At 33.8% G+C, this 21,740-nt stretch overlaps 1 protein-coding gene across 1 annotated transcript in view; it reads right to left on the bottom strand.

Annotated features, from left to right (window-relative positions):
* LOC124368812 (pyruvate dehydrogenase (acetyl-transferring) kinase, mitochondrial) overlaps positions 1-21,740 on the bottom strand; it is a 76,839-nt gene that overhangs the window by 21,796 nt on the left and 33,303 nt on the right. Inside the window, exons 3-5 of the mRNA XM_046826214.1 lie at positions 21,163-21,347; positions 10,116-10,286; positions 2,347-2,528 (exon numbers count right to left, since the gene is read on the bottom strand). Coding sequence (XP_046682170.1) covers positions 2,347-2,528; positions 10,116-10,286; positions 21,163-21,347 — 538 coding nt within the window. The remainder of the gene's footprint in view (positions 1-2,346; positions 2,529-10,115; positions 10,287-21,162; positions 21,348-21,740) is intronic.

Genomic DNA, 21,740 nt, shown 5'->3' with positions numbered 1-21,740 from the left:
ACAACAAGCAAGCACAACTACTGGCTTCAGTATTAACAATGGTATGCAAGTGTGTACAAAATATATTTGGAGATTTGATTGTGGCTAGAAATAGAGGAGGGTGTAACTATATACTCAAGAGTGACTGTAGGCTATTCCCAGGTCTGTCCAATTAGATACAGCTAACTAATCCATTAAATCAGTCTTAAAAAAGAAATGTTTTAAATATTTGTTACAATATTAAAACGCCCAAGATAATAACTTTAAGAGCTCCATAACAATACCAATGATGAATTTGTTGTACTGTCCAGTCAAGTACAAAAGTTAAAATGGTAATTTAATTACTTTTTCATATAATTATAAAGTTTCATACATTACACGCTCGAAAAAACAGTACACTTGTATAAACATTTGATCTTAATCAGAGTTATGAATTTTTCGTAACTTTTTTCGTACACAAGTTTTCGAGTTATGAATTTTCAAAGCTGCAGTTTGGTTGAAAACCACCAAAAACTGGCACCTCTTTTGTTATTATCGTCATAAAAACTGGAAATTATTGTTTGCAAATAATTTGCTTTATATACCTAAGCACAGAAATAAACAAGCTAAATTTTAATGTGATACCTGTTATTGTGGCTCTACTCGTTAGTTTGTGGTTAACTTTCGGATAGTGGTTTTAAACTCGGGTATCTATACTTTGTGACCCAAGAGTATTTGCCTAATTTACCATTAATTAGAGGCTTTAAATCAATATACCTATTGCCTAAATAACATAGCATCTATGAATTGTACAATAATACCTATGAAAACAATTAAGCTAAAACTCCATACAAATGCATTGCCAAGGTCCTAGGCCTAAAAATGTTATAGGACAAGAAATACAAAATATTATTTTGACCTCTGGAACATCAAGTATGTCATCCATTGTGTATCCAGATATGGAATTAGTTTTGGCCCAGAAATCAACTGGGAAAGAAAATATTGACAAAAAAAGGATAAGGGGATTTTTAAGACCCTATGAGCGGACAGGTTTGTTTCCCCATACTACTGCAAAGAGGGACAAAGGTGTAGAGTTAGTTATCAACTGAGACTTTCACAGCAATTTTATATTTAGGGTACATCTGAAAGTCGTGGAGAAGAGCCATATTCCAGGAGCCATCCTTCCCCAAATTGTACGGACCAAGAAGTCATACCCTTTCATTAAAAAAATCAAAAAGTTCTGAATTGATATTGGGATGGATGAAATGTTACATAACTTGCCATTGCATGTCATTAGCATGCATATACAGAAAACATACTCACAAGAATTATAGCACAAAGTTTAATTGGAAAATAGAGGCCTTAAAAGAAACAAAAGGAATAAGACCATGTGTCCACATCTAAAAAGAATAAGAGATCAGGCATGGTCCTTTAACTCCACCGAGCAGCTTGAAGGTTAAGAGCATAAAATTTAACCCTGGGGGCGTCAAACAACCCGTTTAGGGTCAATCACATAACTTTCAAAGTGCGATCGACCTCGAAAGGGTTGATTCGTCTTTTACCGCTAAAATCATTATCACCCGTTAAAATCCTTTAAATTATACATCAATTGAAAGCCTATGAGTTGATTTTAATGTTTAGTGGTCTTTGATTTTGATTTTCTTTTTTCTAGTTGAAAATCTGTGTAGTTTTTCCAGATGTGACTTGTTGTTAACGCCTGTGCAGGGGAGACTGTTGTAAGCCAATTATTTTGTTCTTTGTTTGGAAGTTTCTTTATTCGAATTGAGCAAAGTTTTTTCATACACTGTTGATTATACAATACTTCAGAAAAGGTGATCCTTGTATATCAAGTGATATTCATGACGGTAAAATGGAATCTGACATAACTGACTTTCTTGAGTCTGAAATTGAAGTGTTGTACCTTGTTTTTTGTTGAATTTGAAATAAATAACTGAGTTATACATTGTTCTACATTTGCTAACTTCATAATAAAGTAGATAAACATCAATTTGCATGAGAGTCAATTTTATTATGTGTTTATATTATTATTATTACTTTATTATAAAATATAATAATAACATTTACAATTATAATATTATAATAATTATAATATTTCATTGCGTTGGTTAATAACCGAAAATTGATACATATTTGCCACTATAGATGCTTCTTAAGACTTCTAATAAGCTGTCATCTACAACAGTTTTAGTTCAACATCTTAACATGCCTGAAACAGTTTAATAACAGCCAGGTAAGTCATACCCAAATGATGCCCAGGAAATAACATAGAATAAAAAATAATAATAATTAGTAATTTTTTTACAATCAAAATAAAAAACACTATCCTTTAATTTTATTCTGGAAGATAAGAAGTAGTTTATCCAGTACCTTGACGCAAATGTCCTCTTTGCCACGGACGACAGTGACCTGGATGGGAGGGTACTGGTCGGTGTTGCTCTCACTATGATGCTCCACCACTGCTCGCATCGAGTTTTTGAACAGCTCAAACAGCATATGGTACAGGTGAGAAGGAACGTACACTATGCGTATGGGTTCCCCTGGCTCTAAATCTAAAACAATTGTGTAACGTCATTCATTATACACCTTTTAAAACAATTCATAACATTTTAAATTTCTCCTCAACTTAAACAGACTGTTGTTCCACTCATTAAAAAGATTTGACAATATCTACATGATACTAATACAATGTTATAACACAAAACAAATTATGTAGCAAAATATGTTGACACCTATTCATACAACACATCACAAAAATATCAGTGATGTAATATATATACAGGGTGTGAAAAAGTCAAAGCACTTCCGAGTCTCTTGGTTTTGTGCACGTCACTAAGCATTTTTGGAACCCATCGGGAACACAGCTTGTGATAACCTAAGCGGTCCCTAACAATTTCGTACAAAAGAGTGCATGAAATTTGTCAGATAGTGTTTTCATAGTGAAACATCTGTTCTCTTGGATTCTTTCGTCAACTGCCCTTACCAGATCATTGGTGACGAGAGAAGGCCGACCGATCCGATTCTCATCATGCACATTTGTTCGACCGCCATTGAACATTCAAACTCACTTTCTCACCATTCCTTCACTCATCACTTCTTCCCTGTAAACATCTCAAAGTTGACAATAAATTTCAGCTGGTTTCACATTCCTTGAGTTCAAAAATCATATTACAGAACGAATCTCACAATCGACGGGATCACTAATTGTCTTAAACATTTTAAACGTTCAGAGAAAACTGAAAACACAACATAGAACAACTAAAATGGTGTGAGTCGATAGCCAGTGAGCAAGGACGACTAGTGCACATGTATTGAACACTGATTGCAGTGCTACGGCGGCAGAAGAATAAAACGGTACTTACTTTATGAACAAGCCTTGTAACATTTTATTGCAATAGTCAAATCAAATCAAATCAGTTTTATTGCAGTGACAATAGTACATTGTATAGCAAACGTCACAGATTTTAATTTAAAATTTCTTACATTCATACCACAAAATTCTCATTCACACATACAATTTTACAATTATGCACCTTTCATCCTTCGCAAATATAACCCACTTTAAACAGCAGAATCAGTTGTGTAATTGGGCTGTCTTCCAGTTAAATAGTAAGAATTTTTTATTGAATTTGGCAGTCTGTTAATAAAATTAACACCTGCCTGCGAGGGCAGGTGTTCAAAAACCACTGTTCTGTGTCTCGCAGTTCGTAGTAGTTCTCTACCTCGTGTCTCATGCATATGTATGTCACGGCCTCTGGTTAAGACACACTTATACATACAAAACAAAGTGGTTTCCATAATGTACAGACATGGGAGAGTTAACAGCTGTAATTCCTTATAAGCTTGCCTGCACGACTCTCTGAATTTTATTTTTGTGATTATTCGAATAGCTTTTTTTTGGAGTTTGAATGCTCTCTGAAACTGAGAGTTTGCTCATGCTCCCCACAGGACCACTCCGTAAGACAAGTGGGGGTAAATTAAGCCATAATACGCCGTTATCAATACCTGAATTGGGCAGTATTTTGCTAAGCATCTCAAGACATAAATGCCTGAGGAAATTTTTGTGCAAACATGATTGATGTACTCATTCCAAGTCAACCCTCGATCAAGGTGTGTTCCTAGGAATTTCGAAGAGAGCACTTCTTCCAGTGTGGAATCAGCTAACAAGACGGCAGGTCTACAATGGTTGCCTGCATCACGCAAAGCAAAATTTAAAACGTTGGATTTTGAGGTGTTTGTTGTGAGATTGAGGCTTTGGAAGTATTGTACACAGTTATTGTGTCAACAAAGGCCTGTTGTTCAACACTTCACTTGATATTGCACTAAAACAGAGAGTCATATCATCAGCATACTGTACTAGTCCTCCATGCAGAAATGATGATCCTATGTAGTTGACATAAAGCAGGAAAAACACAGGACTGAGAATAGATCCCTGAGGAACACAGTAACTCGGTTCTATTGGTTTTGACGGTTGATTTGATATTTGGACAACTTGGGATCTGACTTAGAAATGAGCTAAGCCATTTAAGGGGCACGCCTCTGATGCCATGGGACCCAAGTCTGTCGAGCAGTATGCTATGGTCAATGCAGTCGAATGCTTTGGACAGGTCTAAGAACACACTCATTGTGTGGTTCTGACATTTTATTCCCTCTACAATCATATCGACAAGACTCACTACTGCGTCTGTCGTCGATTTGCCCTTTCTGAATCCAAATTATTCATTTCAGAGCTGACTGTATTTGTCCAAAAAGTGAAGCATTCTTAAGAGAAAAAGCTTTTCAAAAATTTTGCTCCATACTGGCATAATTGAGACAGGCCGATAGTTATTGATTGAAAATTGATAGTCTTTTTTGAAAATTGGAACACTTTTGCAAATTTCAGGAGGGAGGGGAAAACTCCTGCTTGGAATGAAGAATTTACCAATTTAGTTAACACAGTGAGTGCGGCGAGCAGGAAATCCTGTGGTCCGAGCAGTCACGTTGGTACTGCGAGCAGGATTTCCCACGCTTTTGCCCGCTTACAACTATTGCATCAGTCGCCAGCTAGCATTGCTTGGGGAATGTTTAGCGGTCCGTTGCATTGTGTACCGACCATAACCTAACTTTCGTGTGGCGTCATTTTCTGGTTCGCACCTTTCGATGTCCCGCCGTGGTCATGTGTTGTGTTCATTATTTTTGGGTGTGTGTGTTGTGTAAAAAGTGAATTATATTAAGTTTTTAAGACAAAAGTATGGCTGCTTCAATGTCTAGAAACAATCTCGTTGTTACAAACCCTAGTGACAGTGATCCCGAATCAAATGACGACAGTGATTATGAACTGAGTGGGGAAGATAGTGATAATTTGGACGATGATGTTGACCATCACAATCCTTCGTGGGCTTCTTCTACACAAGTCTTTCGTCGTGTAGAATTCACAGGAGAAAATAGGTTTAAAGTACCGGTACCAGGCGACAACAACCCAATCAATTTAACCTACTTCTTGATGACATTTTTCGAGAAACAAACAGATATGCTTTTCAAGTTTTTGAAAAGCCAACATTGACTGAAAATTCAAGAATAAATAAGTGGCAAGATTTGACAGTACCAGAACTGAAAGTGTTCATAGGCATTATGCTTCACATGGGAACTATAAGAATCAATCGCTACCAGGACTACTGGAAAACTTCCAGATTATTTGATCTGAAAATTTTCAGAGAACAAATGCGCAGAGACAGATTTCTCCTTATTCTGAGATGTCTGCACTTTTCCAAGAACGTGGAAGGTGACAGTCCTGAATCAGAAGATAGGCTTAAAAAAGTGGAAATGCTAGTTACGTATTTCAACCAGAAAATGGACAAAATTGAAAAAAGGAGAAACAATCACCCGATACGCTGAAGGTGAAATGAAATGAAAAATGTCTTTATTTACAGAGGCGAAGTTAGGACTTAAAAGTCCTCTCTACCACTTAACCTCCAAACAAAACAAACAAAGTAAAATATAATCATACCTATTACAACATTGTAATTGACACGTAAACTAAATCACTTTAATAATTAATTACATATTGGATTTAACATAATAATGTATATATATCAATTATAATTAAAATTAACCATTTCAATTAAACTCTAACATAAATCTCTTTAATGCAACAGGCAACTAATAAAAACTGTCCTATCCTAATCAGCATTCATTCCCCATCCACGCAACTTATATACAGTTACCCCAAGTGTGACCACAAGAACCACCCGATTTGCTGAAGGTGTCATGGTGGCCAAATGGAGGGACAAGAGAGTCGTATCATATATCTATACAGAACATGACAACAACATGCTTCTCACAACGAATCGTCGTAATGTACAGAGAGAGAAGCCCTTGGCTATTGTACAGTATAATGCCAACATGAAAGGGGTAGATAGGAGTGATCAGATGCTCTCCTACTATCCCAGTGATCACAAATCTATACGTTGGTACAAACAAATTTGTATTCACCTACTCCAGATGATAATGGTGAATTCCCTAAAACTACACAATGTTGCAAATAATGACAACACCATGCAACTATATAAATTCTGGCTACAGGTCATCGAAGCACTGAAGCACTGTTACCACCCAAACAGGGTCTTCCTCTAATGCGGCCTCCACGCAACCTTCTACATGTGCTTTCAAAGACACTTGCTCTAGACAAACAAGGCCGACTTCTGGGAAAAAGATGTCGTCAGTGCCTGAAATAAGGAAAGAGGAAGATGACTTTATACATGTGTGCACAATGTGATGGGGAACCACCATTGTGTGCTTTGGGTTGTTTCGACAAGCACCATGTGGAACTTCAAGAATAAGTGCAATGAAAAGGGAGGTCAGCAGCGTTTCTAAATATGTAAATAGTACAAATTTTTTGATTTTTCTTCATACTACTGGTAGAGTGGTATTACAGTGTGTGTACATTGAACATAAACTAAATTTGACTAATGCTCAACAATATCACCACTATGATTGACAGAAGAGCATTTTGGGCTCGCTCAGGTGCTGGACGCAGGAATTCCTGCACATCATAATGAAGTCAATGATTACGACCTTGAACCTTTAAAACAATACTGTGACATCATATTTCAACCAACAACAGCTAAAGGTACATTTTTTTACACAAAAGTTACACTATGTTTATGAACTCCTTTTACAGGTGCTGAGCGCAGGAATTCCTGCTAGAAATTATGACATCATAAAATATATGATTTAATTGTTGAACAATTCTTTTATCATTGTATTTTCCATTTTTAAGGTCAACACATTGGGATTAAAAACAAAAAAATTTCGGCTCCTTAAAGTTTTACAAAAATTCTGTAGCAGCCAATGTGTTAAGGGTCTCACCAAATGCTTGCAGCATTGTTTGATGAGCCATGTGGACATTAGATTAAGATCGTTTGACTTTTTGCCTGGGAGCTGCTGAATAATTCGGTGAAGCTCATCCTCAATGACAGGCGTCAGCAACATTAAGGCTGCTGGACTCTGTCTTCGCGAGGGACGTATTATTGGTTCAGATGGCTGAGGACCTTGCCCAACAGCAACGGATGCGAAAAATTTCGTTAAACTGATTGGCAACCTCAGTTCCATCCTCCATAAGTAAATTCCCATTTTTAATTTTGTGCCCGAATGTGCTCCATGAACTCGCCAACTGAAAAAAAGCACAAGACACCAGGTTTTAATTGGGATTAATTTTTTGGGATTTTTTTCTAAATTTAGTGTTTGAGGAAGACTGTTAATGAGTTTGATCCCAGCTTGAGAAGGGAGACATTCAAATGCTGCTGTTCTATGTTGTTGGGCTCGAAAGCGCTCCTGAGCTCTTTTCTCGTATCTGTATATATCATTGCCCTGTGTGAAATCAACAGTAAAATGAAGTCTCTAAAATATACAAGCTGGGCGCAAGTTGAGCTCCCTGAAGGCACTTCTTTGCCTGGCTTCAAAAACAGGTATTATATTAGATTTCTTGAAAGACTTTGGTAGTTCACTGCTGTCTAATCTAGAATTGAATAATACTAAAAGCCATGATTTTACTTTTATTCTGGCATGATTTGGAAACTCTGGAAATATTTTCCCACACAAGCAGCTTTTCCATTTAGTAGAACGAAGTGACGGTATTTAAACTTGACAATATGTCATTCGACACTACAAATTCTTAACATTATTGTTGATCTGTAACTAAATGTTGACATAAGTTATTTTACAATCTCCCAAATTGAAGCCAAAGAAATGTACAGCAAAATGCATATACAAATACCTTGTTATTATATTTTAATACTGTTAATCTGTGTTATTATATTATGATTCATTTTATACGTGAAATAAAATTTAATTGTCTATCTTGATTTAATTTGTTAAAACTTATAAAAGCTATTTATAATGAATAACATTTGGAGGTTTTCAGCAGTTTGCTAAAAGAAATAACAAAAAATCTGACAACTCAACTGTAAAGATATATTTTTTAAACTTAGTACAGTTCATTCCTATAAACATTGGGAATAATAAAATAGGTATATACAACAAATTTTGAATGAAAAAATAATAGTTATTGTATTTTTAAACTAAATGAGTAAAGTATTCTAAATTTATAATGGATTTATAAAAGATATTTAACTTATTATTAAAATAATAATATTATTGTATAGGCAGTCTTCCCCTTACAAAAAAAACAGCAGTTGTTCCACAATATTTATATTTGTGAAAGATGTGAATCATTTGGCATTTTATATGTAAATACTACAACATGCTTGGCACTGAAGGTGATGATTGTAAATGCTTCATACAAGGTGCGATATGGTCACAGTGGCCTGGCACTCAAAAGATTAATTGCAAAAGAGAGAGCAAGTCAAACATTCTCTGTTACATAATTCCATTTTCTGTTAGTTAAGTCTTTTCATACTTACTTACTCTTCTTCCAGTTGGAAGAAGACCTCGAGGTAGACCCAAAAATCGCTGGAAGGACCAGGTGGAGAAGGACTTGCGAAATTGAGAGCGGGTCAGGGGGATTGTGAAGACAGGGAGAGATGGAGGCAGCTGGTTGGTGAGGCCAAATACCACCTAGGGTATCCATGGCCATGGGAGTAAGAGTAAGAGTAAGTAAGTAAGTCTTTTCATAAAATACTATAAACCCATGGGTTGGTTAGCCCTTTTAACACCAACATCTAACGACTTCCGTCGATGTTCATATAGTATGAGTGCTCAATTTTAAGTTTACTGGCCGCACACAAAAGCCTATTACTTTGAGGTTACATTTATTGATAATGTCAAATAATGTTTTGTTTGAAGGTTGTTGTTGTGTTGAAAGGTGTTTTGTCATTTTTGACATTCAAAGACGTAAAGCAAAGATTCGTTCAAACTCAGTGTTTGTTTAGATTGTTACGTTTACTTATATAAGTTGGTTTACATTAATATTTGGTGTTAATTTTGTTTTATTTAATAAGAAAATGGAAGGAGGTTAAAATTATTAAAAAAAAATCAAAATGGAGTAGTCTAGACTTGCTACTCACAAATGTTAATAGAATTTCTTTTGTATTTGTTAATAATGTACAGAATTCTGAACTATAAGTGTGTGTTACCCACACTGATTGGGTCTCTACATAATAGTATTTTAGTTTTGAAGAAAAAAACACATATTAAAAAAACTTGTCAATAATTTGCAAATCTGGATTTTTCCAGCACAATAAAATGTGTGCTGTATATTTGTTTACAAGAAAGTTAAGCTTACTATTTTGTCTGGGCTAAGAAATAAATATAGGTAAATATAAACGGTATTAACCAGACACCATATTTTTCAAACCCCATGTATAAAAATACTATTAAAGCGTTTTTGAAAGAGAATAAAAAAGAATTTATACTGTTAACAATAAAAAGGTAATATTCTAAGTAAAACCTTGCATTTTACAAAAAAATAAACACATTGGTGTTTTCTGCATGTCCAATTAAAAAAATGCTGGAGGTAAATGGATTAATTTTACTAGTATTTCTCATCTATTATATATAGATTTCATGTCATTTTGTGAAAATAATTATATTAAATTTTATATAAAAATGTACGATTACCAAAATTAGTGTCTAGTCATTGTTGAGTGACTTAACTGATACAGTTTTAAGATGATACAAGAATGATAAGTTCACAGCATTACCATTGTGTTCAGTGACATTAAGATCTGGTGAGGAGAGATAGTACTGGTCACAGAGGAATCTGGCATTCTCATAGGCGTCCCGAACCACACCGACCAGATCACACTGAGGGTCGATGCAGCCGATGTGACGATGGTGGGGATCATGAGTTAGCTCTCCCCCAAACAGAAGTGCTGTAACAAACAAACCAAGGCTATCACATTTCTTATTTAACTAAAGTCTTCCAAACGGTTTGTTGCTGCATCTAAAAGAAATTATCACTTTAAAGACCAAGCTGCAATTAAGTAGTCATACAATTTAATATCTTTATTTTTCACAGAACTGAAAACTGCACATATAGGGTGCAATTGATAAGTAATAAGACTTTCCGCGCACAATGTCTGGCAAGCGACCAAAAAATTCGAGTGGAGTGGGAAAATGTACCTTGGACCTTCCCATTCCACAGGAGACCACTCCCAGTTTGCTGGCAACAGCGGTTGAGTCAACATTCCCCAGACGTGTCCTCCCCAAACTTCTTATTCCCGCTCGTTAAAAGGAAGTTGAAGGGAAGGCGTTTTAACTCCATCGGGGCGATTCAAAAAGCTGTGACAGATGAAGCTCAAGGCGATCCCGGAGGATGAGTTAAAAAATGTTTCCAGCAGTGGAAGAACCGCTACCAGCGGTGTATTGACGCACAAGGGTCCTATTTTGAGGAGTATTAGTTGTATGATCCAAAAAGTTCAATAAAACTGCTTACAAAGAAAAGTCTTATTACTTTTCAATCGCACCCTGTATATGAGGATGGTTTTGGAACAATTTAAGTGAAAATATTACTTTCATCAATTTGTTTTTTAAATGCTTTTTATACCAAAATGTTCAGAAAACGAACCGATCTTACTTTTTTGAAAACCAATAAGAATTGTATTTTAAGAAATTAAATAAATTTATTAACAAATATGTTAAATGTAATTTTTTTATCAGCCTGCCTATAACGAATAGTAGTAAGAACAATTTAAAAATGGGAGAGTTGGCTATACCACTACCAAATTTAATGTAAAATAATGCACAAACAAATATTAACTCAATGACATAGCTGGTAAGAGGTCCGTTTTTCTAAAGTGACATTTGTACAATAAAGGTGCTTGAAGTATTGTGTAATATAATTATTTTTGTTACTAGATTGTTCAACATGACAAATATACATCAAAAGTTATATATTGAATTTTGGCTGATGGAAACAAGTAAACATTACATTGACAGTAAAATATCATTGGTATTTTTCAGCAACTTCATCAACGACGTATTGACCAAGTATCAATTTCTGAGTGTTAAGTATTAAACTATTTAGGCGACTTCACCTTGGTCCTAGAAATGTTAATTCCTGGATGTTAAGTATTAAATTCTGTAGGCGACTTTACTTGGTCCTAGAAGTGTTAATTACTGAGTGTTAAGTATTAAATTCTGTAGGCGACTTTACTTCACCTTGGTCCTAAAAATGATAATTTCCTGGATGTTAAGTATTAAATTCTGTAGGCGACTTTACTTGGTCCTAGAAGTGTTAATTTCTGAGTGTTAAGTATTAAATTATTTAGGCGACTTCACCTTGGTCCTAGAAGTGATAATTTCTAGGTGTTAAGTATTAAATTATGTAGGCGACTTTACCTTGCTCCTAAAAATGATAATTTCCTGGATGTTATGTATTAAATTATTTAGACGACTTCACCTTGTCCTAAAAGTGTTAATTTCTGGGTGTTATGTATTAAATTATTTAGGCAACTTCACCTTGGTCCTAAAAATGTTAATTTCTGGGTGTTATGTATTAAATCATTTAGGCAACTTTACTTGGTCCTAAAAGTGTTAATTTCTGGATGTTATGTATTAAATCATTTAGGCGACTTTACCTTGGTCCTAAAAGTGTTAATTTCTGGGTGTTAAGTATTAAATTCTGTAGACAACTTTACTTGGTCCTAAAAGTGTTAATTACTGAGTGTTAAGTATTAAATTCTGTAGGCGACTTTACTTCACCTTGGTCCTAAAAATGTTAATTCCTGGGTGTTATGTATTAAATTCTGTAGAAGACTTTACTTGATCCTAGAAGTGATAATTTCTGGATGTTAAGTATTAAATTCTGTAGGCAACTTTACCTTGCTCCTAAAAGTGATAATTTCTGGATGTTAAGTATTAAATTCTGTAGGCGACTTTACTTGGTCCTAAAAGTGTTAATTTCTGGATGTCAAGTATTAAATCATTTAGGCGACTTCACCTTGGTCCTAAAAATGTGATAATTTCTGGGTGTCAAGTATTAAATTCTATAGGCGACTTTACTTGGTCCTAAAAAGTGATAATTTCTGGATGTCAAGTATTAAATTCTATAGGCGACTTTACTTGGTCCTAAAAATGATTAATTTCTGGATGTCAAGTATTAAATTCTATAGGCGACTTTACTTGGTCCTAGAAGTGATAATTTCTGGATGTCAAGTATTAAATTCTATAGGCGACTTTACTTGGTCCTAGAAGTGATAATTTCTGGATGTCAAGTATTAAATTCTATAGGCGACTTTACTTGGTCCTAGAAGTGATAATTTCTGGATGTCAAGTATTAAATTCTATAGGTGACTTTACTTCACCTTGGTCCTAAAAATGTTAATTCCTGGGTGTTATGTATTAAATTATTTAGGCGACTTTACTTGGTCCTAGAAGTGATAATTTCTGGATGTCAAGTATTAAATTCTATAGGCGACTTTACTTGGTCCTAGAAGTGATAATTTCTGGATGTTAAGTATTAAATTCTGTAGACGACTTTACTTGGTCCTAGAAGTGATAATTTCTGGATGTTAAGTATTAAATTCTATAGGCGACTTTACTTGGTCCTAGAAGTGATAATTTCTGGATGTCAAGTATTAAATTCTATAGGCGACTTTACTTGGTCCTAGAAGTGATAATTTCTGGGTGTTAAGTATTAAATTCTGTAGACGACTTTACTTGGTCCTAGAAATGTTAATTACTGAGTGTTAAGTATTAAATTCTGTAGGCGACTTTACTTCACCTTGGTCCTAAAAATGTTAATTCCTGGGTGTTAAGTATTAAATTCTGTAGAAGACTTTACTTGATCCTAGAAGTGATAATTTCTGGATGTTAAGTATTAAATTCTGTAGACGACTTTACTTGGTCCTAGAAGTGATAATTTCTGGATGTTAAGTATTAAATTCTGTAGGCGACTTTACTTGGTCCTAGAAGTGATAATTTCTGGATGTCAAGTATTAAATTCTATAGGCGACTTTACTTGATCCTAGAAGTGATAATTTCTGGATGTCAAGTATTAAATTCTATAGGCGACTTTACTTGATCCTAGAAGTGATAATTTCTGGATGTCAAGTATTAAATTCTATAGGCGACTTTACTTCACCTTGGTCCTAAAAATGTTAATTCCTGGGTGTTATGTATTAAATTATTTAGGCGACTTTACTTGGTCCTAGAAGTGATAATTTCTGGATGTCAAGTATTAAATTCTATAGGCGACTTTACTTGGTCCTAGAAGTGATAATTTCTGGATGTTAAGTATTAAATTCTATAGGCGACTTTAGTTGGTCCTAGAAGTGATAATTTCTGGATGTCAAGTATTAAATTCTGTAGGCGACTTTACTTGGTCCTAGAAGTGATAATTTCTGGATGTTAAGTATTAAATTCTATAGGCGACTTTACTTGGTCCTAGAAGTGATAATTTCCGGATGTTAAGTATTAAATTCTGTAGGCGACTAACTGAGTGTTTAGCACTACAGTACCAATATATATACACTATCAGTAATACCCTGTATGAATAAGTGTCTCCATATTTTGAATGAATGACATTATGCAATTGTTGTAGATGTAGCACCAGGGAACCCGTACCTACCTTTTTATGAACATACTATGTATATGTATTTTTCTATTATGTACTAAATATCTATTAACTATCAATTACATATGTAAATTGTTTTATTTTTAGGACAAGGATATTTTTATTATTGTCAAGCCACCTGTTCATTGTATATTTCATCTACTACATTATGCAATGTTATATGACAATCAATTTCTGATTCTGTCATTCAGTGTAGCCCGCGGAGCTGACATGGTGAACATGATGATAATTCTCTGATCTGATTGAGAGAGCTGCCATGGCCGCCCTTATAGGTCCCCTAAAGCTCAGAATACAATCATATGTATGAAGCATGGAGCTCTAAGGGTTTATCTTTGAATACAGACCTTATCAGAAGCAACCACCAACAGCTAATTCCACACAATCTATAGCTCTGTCTATGCCTTTTTTTATCTCTAATTGATTCACTCTTAAGCAATTAGGAATTGAAAAATTGTTTATTTCAATATAAAGGGTGTTCACAAGAGGGTGTTACAAGCTTCTGTCTCTGACAGTACTCATCATTTCAAACAAAATATGTCATGTAAACATAAACCGTGAAATGTCTTGTTTAGCTGCTAGCCACCATTTTGTGTTTTTTATTAAAAAGAAGTGTGTTACTTAGTTTAATATTAAAAAACATGGCAAAAGTTAAATAACAAAAACCAGTATAGTTAAAAACTTACAAGATACCAAAAATATTTAAAGTTTAAAATTTAATTTAAAGTTTCTGTTATGATTCTAACGGCACTTTTTTCAAATAAATCTATAAACACACAATCAAGCACAACCACTTTAAAGATACGCTTTCATATGTCGGGAGCAACAAACATGTCAAAACAGCTGGTACCTCTCAACTGAAAATAATGTTTGTTGCTACCTTGCTCCCCATAGAGTTAAGATAAGGAATATACAGTCATAAGAAATTAAATTAATATTTTTCTATTTGCAGCACATACCATAGTAAACACATTCAGAATCTGAGTGCCAGTATCACTGTAGCAGCTATAGTGTATCCTATCGCTGTATTAAAATACTAGTGCATTTGGAGAATTAGAAGCTCAAAATATGGAAATGAGTTTATATTCTGTTGATACTAGAGACCTACTTGAGACTGATTGTATTTTTATTTACAGTATAAAAATACTTTTAAAACTGATCAATCTATAGCTTGAAATAATGTGTTTGTATAAAAGAAAATAATAAATAACCAATAGATTAAATTTCAACCTTGAGGCTAATACACTTTGTAAATTTTTGGAGAATTTAATTTAAATCCCACTCATTTAAAGAGCCGAAGGTTAAATACTGCCATTTAAATCTGAGTACAAGTGACATACATGGTTACGAAAGTGTCGGGTGGTGACACAGAACACAGCCGGCCATTATGTGTGGCCTGGCGAGCTCAGAGGACAACCACCTGAGACTAAATACAAAAGATAAGTTTTGGCAACATAGATCACAAAGGGTTAAGAATGCTTCTTGACCACAAAACTTCTGTACCTAATACAACAACTGTATATTGGAGATAATGGTATTTTATTCAATCAATAGCACATTTATATTGCAGCACATCTTATAAAAAATGGAAGAAATCAATTTTTACTATATTATAATTGTTAATCTATGTATCCTTGTGCAACTCAGTATAAATATTGGTTTTGAAATTTTGTTCCAGAAAAAATGAATTATCAGTCAATCTCTATTTCTAAATACACATCACTCCTGCCTGGCATTATTGCACTCCTTACATTTCATATTTTTTCCCACAATTTTTCAATACCTGTTTATTCTACCATAGTATCGGCATATTTAGTGCACGTGCGTTTTGCTACCCCACTCTCATGAAGACAGTTCGAAAAAATTCTTGTTCTATGTCCACAAGACATGTGCATCACATGAAGTCATTACCTATGAAAAGGATAATTGGCACAATGTATTGTTAAGAACTGGCTGTAGGAAACGACCCTGAGTTTTCCCCCATAATAACAATGTTAAACCTCAGGCAAGTTTTTTCCTTCTAAAGTGTAAGACATCTCCCATGACTACGACTAAAAGTAAAAGTGCATAAAGTTTAACATTGTTTTCAAGGGGCTACAATCAAGATGGCTGCCAGTACAGCTGAATCTTGAAGGATGGTTTTTATAGAACACTAAGCATTTAGACTTGGTCTGAACACATCAGTGCTCGCTTCCAAAGTAAATCCACCAAACCTTTGAGCCACTCCTACAGGCTCCCTCGGTGACACGTTTCAAAAATCCACTCACACACTTGGAGTTTATTTGGACCATGAAGATGGACCGTAGGTTCATCAATAAAAAGAACATGTTCCCTGTAAGTACAACATTCTTAAACAAAACGTAATCAAGGTCTACAATTTTCTCTGGTGAGTTTTGGGCCACTAGCTCGTCCACTTCTTGATCAAATTCTAGGAAACAATGACATACAGGCGGAACTGAAACATTGACATTATTTACTTGTAACATTTCTCGTCTATAAAGCATTAACTCTCAAAACTCCCCTATGGTGATCTGATAAACATCTAGCCGCCTGACCACTGCACTTCCAGCATGAAATAAAATTGCTGCCAGAAGTACTTCAAATTGAAATACATATTTAAAAAAATAACCACTTATCAGGAATGTCTTGTTAAAAGTAACCTATCACTACAAACATCCAAGATAAAAGATAGAAATGCAGAACACAACATCAAAACGATGTAAGATAAAATCTGGAATTTCAACACATCTGTTTTGAATTAATCTTATCATTTTCATAACTTTGGTATCTTATGCCTCAAACCTATCAAAACAATTTACATCAGTAACTAAAAGATAGTCCTCTACAATTTGATCAATGTTGATTTAAAATGTAAAATCACCCAAATGGCATACATTCATTTTGAGAGTATAACAGTGAAAGAAATTTAAAGACAGTGATTCTGGCTGACAGGTGTCTAGAGCTGATTTCTTACACAAAATCTCATTTCTATGTAATGTCCCAGTTTCGTTCTGAGGACACTTTTTTTAGCTGTAGTACAAACTCCCTGATAAGGGGATTTTTAAATCTTAGGGCTAGCTATTCATAACATCCTACTGAAAACTTAAACCCATTTAACTTAATCCTCATGTAAACTTTGATTTCTTTCTCATCTTTTAACACCTGGTGAATGACCTTCTGGTTGACCTAATTAACTCCAAGGTCGACAACAACAAATTGGATTTTGAAGGAAAAAATTAATGCATTATTTTTAGCATGGCAATTTTGGTCAACACTATATTTTGGTTAAGCCTCCAAAGCAATAAGTTATTCATGCAGAGCAACCACAGGAAGAATAATTAGCACATGCTAATTTCTGTTCTATCCTCGGCTCATTAATGCTAGACATATTCATTCTCAACAACAGAGCTTTGTTAGTAAACGGTAACTGGTGTTTCATCAATCACAAATCCACCATTTTTCAACTTTTATACCAACTAATCCATACACTGAAAAATCCTCTTTTAGAATATTATTTACTACACACACTACACTATTCTTTAAAATTATGCTGATATAAATGTTACAAGCTTATACTACAGAACAAACATAAATATAACCCAGTTCAACACAATAAAACTAATACATATAAACAGACCCTGACACAACTATTATAACAATATTTTAACGAAAAATCTACAAATTCTCAAAAAAATGCAATTCAAATATTGATAAGTTACATTTTAAACTAAACACTACTGTTAAAATAACTTGCTCTGTTTTTTGTTTCTTTTTCATTTCAATAAAACGAAAAAGGTAATTTGGGCAGCATCAGTAATTGTTTAAGAATACTAATAATAAAAAGTTGTTACTTGATTGGTGAGGCAAGGTGCAATATTTCTCAGCCTTCTTTGAAACAGGTCCCAGTGAAAGTAGAAACTAGTACTAACTTGTAATTGTAAAGGCATGAAGTAAATTTCATCTGTCATGGCATTGTTCTCTTTCTCACGACAGTTTTATAAATTCTCTTAAAGTTCATTTGGTATTATTTGTAAATAACATAATGTGAAAATAAGCTTACAGACTATTTTGAAAAATACAAACAAAATAACATGCAAGTTGTAAGATTTGTTTTTATTATATAAACTAAAATGCATATAACAAAACATTCTGTGCAAGTTGCATAAAAGGAAACAAGTCACTTGCAGCAGGGCTGTCAAGATAACGCTTTTCTCATCCAATTTTCACATCTCAGTATACTTATAATTTGACAATCCTATTTACACTAGATTTTACATGAGTCATTGTGTAAGAACTTCTTATAAAATGGAAAAAAACAACTAAAATTTAATGATCTTAAATTTCCAATTATTTTATTACTATTCATCCGAATTATACAGTCCTTGGTCCTAATTTATACTAATACCACATTTTGGTAACCCTCAATATTTAATTATTTAATCAGTCAATAACTACCAACGTACGTGCCAAAATGCATATTTCAAGGTGAATATGAATAAGATGCTGCCTTGTTGGGGTGGGGAAGGACATAAGATGTTGGATATTTTCACAAACTTAAACCTTAGAGATACTCACACACTAATTAGATAATTTCTGGAGTAATAGGATATTTAGGAAGAGTATTCAGGATATAATTGAGCTCCCCTCCTAACCCCTGGAAAGCGAAAAAAACTCAAGATATCAATTTATCTTTTGATTTTTCCACGGTCACATTTCTTGGCGTTAAATTGAAATTCTGTCTAAATTGGAGAAGCAATATTGATAAAATCTCAAATTAAATATGTAAAGGTGTTTTTATGTTGAGGAGTTGTATGACAGGGTCTACATATGTTTTACTGCAGTTTTCTCTGGACTTACCACTCAGCTACATCTTGCTACACTTTTGTTTTACAAAACATGGCCGTTACAATAATAACTGGAGCTAGTAGAAAGACTTACTGTAAACCATTTTCATTAATTAAAAAAATAAACCTAAAAGCAGTATTTGCCCTTCAGGTGTTTAATGCAGCCAACACGAGCTTCAAAATCGTATTTCATTTCACTGTTATTTGACGTGTAAAAAAAATAAAATTATTTGTAATTTTATCTCATACAGTAAAACATTTAAGAGTTTCTTTTGAATAGTGTTAGGCTATTTAACTTTCCACCTAATAAATTCAAATGTCTCCCTTTAAAATAATTTAAGATTACAGTAGAAAGTTAACAGAATCAGGATTTTTTTCATATTGAATTCAATATTCTTATGACATTTATAATGCTACTAACACTAAAAATATTTCTACTTTGTCTCTGTACTTAATTAATTGTTGTTAACATTGTAATTTAAATTTTTTCACTGTTAGATTTTATTCTTGCTTTAGTTATTAGTTGAATCAAATAAATAGTTTAATTTTTGTTAAATTTAAAATATTTAGCATAGCTTCATGTTAATTAAAAAAAAAGTAGTGAAACTTTCTTCCTACGTTGGATTTTTTGGGAAGCTGACAAGAGTGTCTTAAATATTAATTGACTATTGTGATAACTTCAGTATTAGGGTATATAGTGATGGTTGCTTGTAAATCTACTGTGATTTCAGCAATAAAACAATTGATTGATTGAATTGGAAGCTGACAAGAGTGTCTTAAATATAAATTATATTGTGATACTAAATCTACTGTGATTTCGGCAATAAAACAATTGATTGATTGAATTGGAAGCTGACAAGAGTGTCTTAAATATTAATTGACTATTGTGATGTATTAGGGTATATAGTGATGGTTGCTTGTAAATCTACTGTGATTTCGGCAATAAAACAATTGATTGATTGAATTGGAAGCTGACAAGAGTGTCTTAAATATTAATTGACTATTGTGATAACTTCAGTATTAGGGTATATAGTGATGGTTGCTTTTAAATATACTGTGATTTCAGCAATAAAACAATTGATTGATTGAATTGGAAGCTGACAAGAGTGTCTTAAATATTAATTGACTATTGTGATAACTTCAATATTAGGGTATATAGTGATGGTTGCTTGTAAATCTACTGTGATTTCAGCAATAAAACAATTGATTGATTGAATTGGAAGCTAACAAAATTGATTTCTTGTACTAGAAAGTAAAGTAATTTAGAGTGTGAAGTAAATACAAATTATGTTTTAATTTATTTGACTCTTATACAAAAATTAAAGCCAGCACACAACACTGACACTAAAATATATATTTTCACATTTATTCAATATACCGTTAATAGTGGCAAAACAAGCTATTGAATCATTAAATAAGCATCTCTAGATTTTTTAAAGTTGCAGTCCAATTTTTATGAAAATGCTCTTAGTCATAAGAAAATGGAATAGTAGCAATGCAATGAAATATAATTATATTATCCTTATATTTCATCAATTAACATAGGTACTAAATATTTTCTTTCTGTGTTTCACTATTTGGGTTGGATGAAACTGACAACAGATCAATCGCTGTAATAAACAATGTGGGGTTCATAATTAAATACACTGACTGTCATCCAAGAATCATCCATTTCCACTGACAATACGTCTCCGCAGTGGTGGCTGTCAGTCGACTATCAAAGCCATTGTGTACAAAACAATGAGATTTGTCATCCCTAAGTGAAAACCTCACTAAACCCTTTACCTTGATAATTACTATCAACACAAACCTAACCAAACCCTAGAATGATTATCTGACCCCAGTTAATTACAAAATAAACCTACAGAAGGACTGTAAAAAAAAAAAAAACAAGTTGTCATGAGGATGTTCAAAGACTCAATGAACTCCCTTATTGGTTTCTTTGAGGGAGTTCCAAAACCAAATAGTCCTCGGTACAAGAACAAGAAACCTAGACCTAGAGTGAATTTGTGCATGACGTTACTTTGCCTGCAACTGAGGAGTCAATATAGCCACTGAACACAAACAGAAAGGTGACCTAGTTATTGTGTGTGTTGTGTTATTGTGTATACTGTGCAACATCATCAGCACCAGAGTCACCTGTGGAGGCTACGGATAAAATTTAATATGAAGGTACAAAAAGGAATCCAAAGTCATATACAACAGATAAACCACTAAACTTCCACCGTAAACATTAACAGTCTGTGCCACAGGAACAAGACTGCAATCTCATAATCTTCTGTAATGAGTTGGAATAAGATCGGTTATAAATATGATACATTATTTACTCACTGTGCTGATTGATCAACATGCGGATGCTGATGCGGGACATGTAGAAGCGATCCAGGAAATACTGGATACTGTTCTCTGTCTGGTGGTCCACATCGTGAGACTCCTTTAGCTCCAGGACACCTTGAGCCATCGTCTGCACCACATCCGTGTGTCTGTTGCGGATTTTTATAAGTGCCTTACAAAATCTGCAACGTTACAGACCAGATTTTTATTCTGAATTTATTAAAAGTCACAAAAACTTGGGACTCAAAGAGTATTAGGAATTTCATTAGCAACTCTAGTCTACACATGGCTTTACCTGGAAATGTCAGTCTTTTGCAGTACTGGAAATATAACAACTTAGATGGCAAACATCTCTCAATTTGATAAAAATTTAATGGACTATATATGATACAAATGTAATCCATAATTTAATTTAATTTGCCATTAGCACCAAAATGGTGAATTAAATAGTAGGTATAGTTATAACAACCGTTTTGAAACAATTTAACAAACAAAAGCCAAGTATGAAACATACAGAAATATTGGGAGACTGTTTTATAAGAATCCACTATCATAAATTTATTTAGCCAGAGTAC

This window comes from Homalodisca vitripennis, chromosome X (genome assembly GCF_021130785.1).
Source record: "Homalodisca vitripennis isolate AUS2020 chromosome X, UT_GWSS_2.1, whole genome shotgun sequence".
In the NCBI taxonomy this organism is placed as follows: Eukaryota; Metazoa; Arthropoda; class Insecta; order Hemiptera; family Cicadellidae; genus Homalodisca; species Homalodisca vitripennis.
Note: the sequence above shows the minus strand (reverse complement) of the source record. Positions and strands in the feature narration are given on the sequence as shown.